At 38.7% G+C, this 5,927-nt stretch overlaps 1 protein-coding gene across 1 annotated transcript; it reads right to left on the reverse strand.

Moving 5' to 3' along the window:
• Positions 1-416: 416 nt before the first annotated feature.
• On the reverse strand, positions 417-3,169 carry LOC149940533 (uncharacterized). Its single transcript, XM_090179291.1, has 4 exons — positions 2,126-3,169; positions 1,821-1,985; positions 598-1,759; positions 417-535 (listed from the first exon to the last, which is right to left on the reverse strand). Exons 1-4 carry the CDS (start codon positions 3,167-3,169, stop codon positions 471-473), a joined length of 2,436 nt encoding a protein of 811 aa, XP_090035417.1. The 3' UTR covers positions 417-470.
• Positions 3,170-5,927: the final 2,758 nt, after the last annotated feature.

Here is a 5,927-nt window from a genome sequence, read left to right on the forward strand (position 1 = left end):
GTTCCGACAAATTCTTGATGGTCATAAATTTAAAGCATTGACCTAAGAAAACTATCCCTGTCGAATTGACTTTTCCTAGAGGTTTTTAGAATGTAGAATACTCAATTTAATCAACAATCATCAGTAAAATCAATGAAAGCAGAAAGCTATTAGTGAGTGTTCGTGCCTGTCAAAAGCTAAATAGCTTAAGCGTCTGTTTCGAACCTGATAATTATTATCGAGATTAATTGATATTAATTAATTAATATCATTGTTCATACATTTGTTAGACGGATTCGGCTCAATTTTGTGGACGCTCTATTTCTCTAATTATATCGTAAGCATGGATAATTGATCATATTATATTTGACTAAGATCTTTAAATTCTACAGAAAATAAGTTGACAAAGCTATCCATTTTGTTCGCTTCGCTTCAGTCTACACGTTGAGAAAGCAATGAAATAGCTTACCTTGAAATATGGCTTTATTCCGTTAGTTGGGCGTTTGATAGCAAGGATAGTTACTTGACAGCCAGTTGGGTTGCACTTCAGGGTAACCTGTGTTAGAATTCCCGTACATAAACATTAGATTGTGCACATTGAAGCGAAACCAAGCTTACTTTGATTTGTACGAGTTTCATTTGCCGAGACGAATGGAGTCTGTGGAATGTTAGGACGAAAACCACATTGAACTGTATTTGCTGTTAAGGAACTCAAATTCCTAGTGGGGTTAAGTACTATCGGCCGTGTTAGTTGATAAGACACGTTTATCGGAATGCCAAAACCGTCGAAACCGTTGCTGTCTGTCGGCTTAGAATCTCTGAGCATGCCATTTCTCGTTACAGGTTGACTCGAGGGTTTTCCATAGTTTTGATAATACCAACTGTTAATCCGTAATGACGAGGGTGTCTGATTCTGCTGGTTCCTGTTATTTCCGAAGGAATTCGGATTCACTGAGGAGGCGTTTTCCCTCAACGGTGCTTGAGATACCAGTGGTGTGTTACTCCTTGATGGCTGATAATTAAACGCCGAATAAGGTGACGTTGAGAAACAACCAAGCGTGTTTTGGTGGGGAATATTAGCAAAAGCGCTATTAGAAATTGTAGCTGGTTTATTGAGAGAATAGCCAATATTTTGTGGTATTGTAAAAGATTGAGTAGATGTCACGTTTTTAATATTAGACGGTGTAATCAGATTTGAGCGCTCCGAAGATTCTCCGAATGGACGGAATTCAGCAGTTCCACTAGTGTCATTTCGAAAAGTTATTGGATTCATGACAAAAGGTTCCCTTGACATTGGTCGGCTTGAGTTCAGATTCATATTCCAGTTATCTCGTTTAGAACGATCAGCAATTGGAGAAATTTCCTTTGTTCCTTGAGAATGGAGGTGGTTTAAGTTGGCGCTCACTAGTCCAATACAAGAGGACGATACGGGTTGTGATCGAAATGATTGAGCGGACAACAGACTGCATAATTTTGGAGGAATCTGGTCAATAACGCTCCCTGGTTCAACGGCACCAGTTGTTTTTAAATAGTTCGCGTTCGAAGTCCAGCTGCTGAATGTCGGCTCAACTAGGGAAGATGATATTGGGGATAACTGTAATCCAAATGTACCGGATGAAGCCGAGAGTCTCAAATTTGGGGTGCACGTTTCACTGTTTCTACCACCAGCTGAAGAGTCCAATGGAGTCGCGCAAGTCCTGGAAGCAATATTGGGAATCTCATTTGTTGACGATTTAGGAGTTACAGAAGTAGTAGATTGTGCTAAACTCAATTTATTTCCCTAAACAAAAGTATTTGAAGTTAGTAACTATTTCCTTATAGTGCTACCGAGTTATACTTACATTTTGGAAATTAGTTCTGCATGGTTTTGTGTTTCGAATTTGACTTAACGCTGTATCATAGTTTACGTCTACCATATTATTGTAGGGGAACTTATTTGACTCTTTATTTCCAGGACTAGATATATCTATAATTTCTTTACGCTTCTCTTCCATTTGTGTTTCGTCCTGATAAAAAAAAACAGATGATAAGTGGAGTAATTCTTCACCTCGTGAGAGCATTATGTTGGGCCGGTTTCATGAATTTTGAAAAGTACACTATTATGGAAAACTTAGCATTCCCGTAAGAGGTTATAAACGTTAGTTACCTTTGTAATATTTTCATTGAAAAGACATTGTTCTACGTTAGAAATGTTAAGAGAAATTATGTCTTTGGAAGCCCTCAGAAGCTTCTTGTCGTTGTTCGCGTAAGGATTATTTTCTATAATGAGTCTAGATGTAAGGTCTGCCAGTTCAATGTTCTTCATCATTAGGATGTCTCTAAAACGGATCAACTGCCGATTAGATTTTGACGCAAAGTTTTGACCGAATTTGTCTATATCCTCCATAATGTCCTTGAAAAATTCCCTGGTGACGCGATGGGTTTCTCTGAACAATGACAATTTCGATTTGATGTCGGTAGACGGCGAGCCAGTCTTGACGAACCGAGAAATGCATTGAACTTTCTCCGATTCAGAGACGGATTCCCGACTGGATGAAACATTCATTTGGCCGAATTGTTTGTTACTAACAGCGCTTCGTACCATCGTCGAATGACCACAGTTATCCTCTTTGGTGCTTGTAGGTTCGGTGTCCGAAGGGTTATTTCTCTTTTCGGTAGATTTTCCTTTATCCCAAGTTTTACTCTTTTTTGAAGATTTACTTCTACTCGACAACTTACTCTTGTCGATTGTTTTACTTCTTATCGGCATTTTGATCCCATCACCAATTTTGCTCTTACTCGATGAGTGGCTCTTAATCGATGATTGACCCTTATTCAACATTACGATTATATCAGTATCGCTACTATTCGATTTTTCTTTCCTATCTGCCTGCCTCATGTCCAAAGATTGGCCCTTATTTGGCCTTTCGATCCTGTCAAAAGTTCGTCCTTTATTCGATGTTTTGAGCCTAGCTGCCTGCCTCATATCTAACGTGCGGCCGTTATTTGATATTTCGAACCTATCCGACAATTGACCATTATTGGACGTTTGACCATTATCCGAGAATTCGATCCTATCCGACATTTGACCATTATTGGACGTTTGACCTTTATTCGACAATTCGATATTACACGACATTAAATTCTTATTGGATGATCCAATCCTATCCGATGTTTCATCCTTATTCAAAGTTTGGCGTTTATTAAACATTTGGCTTTTATTCGATCTTTGACTCTTATGCACCGTTGAAATTTCGGCCAATGTTCAGCCGTTGCGGGACTCTTGGATCTTATCCCAAATATTAACCTGAGTTGTGTGTTTCATTTGCTCCGTAGTCTTTTTACACGGTTTAGACTTGCTAGACCTACGACTGGGTTTCCTCTTTTTAGCATTACTTTCTAAACTTTCAGTCTTTGTGGGAAGTAAATGTTCCTCAATTTCTCGAACAAAAGGGATTGCTTCTGTAAATTATAACAACATGATCTTAACATTTAAATAGTTTTATCATTTCAATCGTGGCTTACCATTAGTCGTCTCTTTGATTATCTTGGGTCTGCCTTTTCGTTTCTGAGTTGGTAGGGTTGGCCCATCAACGTCACTAGCCGAATCAATAAGTAGTGCCGGATGCAACGGCCTATTTCGAAGGATGATGTTAGACTTCACCCTAAAATCAAGAAGGAATCCAAGTAAACACTAGAGAGACGAGATTGTGGCAAACAGTTTTTCAAGGTACAGTATTTTAAGTCAGAAATTTGCCTAACCTCTGAAAAAATTGCAATAGAGTATAATTTTAGAATGGATCTTTATTTTGTTTTAATACATAATGTGCTTTAATTCCCCTTCATTTGGTTGCGCGCGTTATGTTTGATGACCTATAAAATTGTTTTAACTACTACATTCACATTGATTTTAGGTCTATAGGAAGTCCACTAAAATTACTAATGATTAATAAATGAAAAAGTTTAAATTTCTACGGCACTGTATTAACTTGAATGAGCTAGAAAAACGTGTTCAAGACCAATCAGAAACCTTATGTGACCAACTAGAAGCCGTTAAATTGAGGATCCAAAAAAACTTACCAAATTAATTCAAATTAAATTCATTAACCATCAATTTTGCGGCTTCTAAATGGTCAATTTTTATCGAACCAATAGGGGCTTCAATAAAACATCTTCCAAGGAAATTGCTAAGAAGTAATATTTTCGAGAGCCAGGACCTATAAGTCTCTGTTTATTTAGTGCTTGTTGAAAAAATGGAAACTTTTCACCTGTTTCGTCGTCGTTTTTTTGCTAAGCCTTAAAGTGTCAAAAAAGCTACCTAGTTAAAAGGAAACAATTGTTGCATACCGTAAAAGTGATAAGTTTCCATTATTTCAGCAAGCACTATATAAACAGTAACTTGCAGGTCCTGGCTCTCGGAAATAATACTTCTTGGCAATTTCCTTGAAGGTGTTTTATTGAAGCGTCTATTGAACCTAAAAAAAAATGACTTTTTCAAAATTAGAACTGCATCTTTAAGACGCAAGGTTCTCGAGATAATTTTGCAATGCCCTTTAAGACATGATTCAAGGTCACAGGATATTTCATTGTTTTTGTAAAATGGTGATGAATTTGTCCTGAAAATTTCGTTGCGCTAGCGCAAATATTTTCTTAATTATTTTCTCTATGTAGGTTTCTTTTTCAAAATTGTGCCTCTGTCGTGAACAGCGAAATAAAAGACGCGAACTTTTCCGACATAAAAACCGGTAAACCTTTTTCCTCTTATTTCAAAACAGAACTGGCCGTTAATTTATTTTTACACGCGCAAAATAACACCTTTTTTAACAGCAACCAAAAACTCACTTTCACGCGCGCGTGCGCTATATAAACATTTGAAAACGAATATAGGTACATGTACTATACAAAATTACGATGTGTACAACCGAACATTCCGCCCGCCTTAAAATAACGAATTTCAAATGAGATAGTAAAAGTCCGAAAAGTTACATTTGCATACATAAATAACCCTTAGTAAACAGTTTGAATACAATTAAAATCAGTCTAGTGGTAACTGGCATAATTTAACTACGGGTCTTTTCAGTGATTTGTCAGAGGTTCTGACAGTTACGACGCGAACTTGATTGTCTTGTCCTGGATGAAGTTCAGTGATTCTTGCCATTCTCCACTTGGTTGGAGGTAAATCTTCATCTTTGAGCAAGACCAAGTCGCCGACTCGTAGATTCGGTTTTGGTGTAGTCCACTTTGGACGTTGTAGAAGGCGAGAGAGGAATTCATTTCGCCAACGGTTCCAAAAGTGCTGCAGTACTTGTTGGCCCAATTGCCAACGTGACAGGCGGTTGACGTTTTCAGAAGTGAGATCGGGTTCGGGTATTGCGGTGAGTGCATCTCCGATTAGGAAATGTCCAGGTGTCAACGCATTGAAGTCGTTTGGATCCGAGCTTAACGCCGTTAAAGGACGTGAATTTAAGCAAGCTTCGATTTGGCAAAGAAGCGTTTGCATTTCTTCAAAGTTTAGAACCATGGTGCCAAGAACTCGTTTCAGATGATACTTGACGGACTTCACCCCGGCTTCCCAGAGGCCTCCAAAATGTGGCGCTGCAGGCGGGTTGAAGTGCCAATTAATTCCTTCGTCTGCGAGCCATCGTGATACTTGATCGTTGTTGTTTGTAGAGACTATGACTTTGATGAATGTTTTCATCTCTCGATCGGCTCCTGTAAAGTTGGTTCCACAGTCGCTGTAAATATCGGCGCATTTTCCTCGTCGAGCAACAAAGCGTTTCAATGCTGCCAGAAATGCTTCGGTGGTCATGTCACTGACAAGTTCAAGATGAATTGATCTTGTGGTAAAGCAAGCGAAGACGGCAATGTATCCCTTAAACCTGAGGTGACTTCGTCCCTTCATTAGTTTAAGGGTAAATGGTCCTGCGTAGTCGACTCCACACTTCAAAAATGGCCGAGCAGGATTTACT

The sequence above is a fragment of the Leiobunum rupestre genome, chromosome 6 (assembly GCF_980474605.1).
Source record: "Leiobunum rupestre chromosome 6, qqLeiRupe1.1.hap1, whole genome shotgun sequence".
Lineage (NCBI taxonomy): Eukaryota > Metazoa > Arthropoda > Arachnida > Opiliones > Sclerosomatidae > Leiobunum > Leiobunum rupestre.

Bases quoted from the DNA above. Each gene is read 5' to 3' on its own strand.
- LOC149940533 (XM_090179291.1), bottom strand. From the start codon at position 3,169: ATGTTTAATAAACGCCAAACTTTGAATAAGGATGAAACATCGGATAGG. The intron at 1,760-1,820 runs GTAAGTATAACT...ACTTTTGTTTAG, and splicing joins GCAGAACTAATTTCCAAAAT to GGAAATAAATTGAGTTTAGC. The intron at 536-597 runs GTAAGCTTGGTT...ATTCTAACACAG, and splicing joins TGAAACTCGTACAAATCAAA to GTTACCCTGAAGTGCAACCC.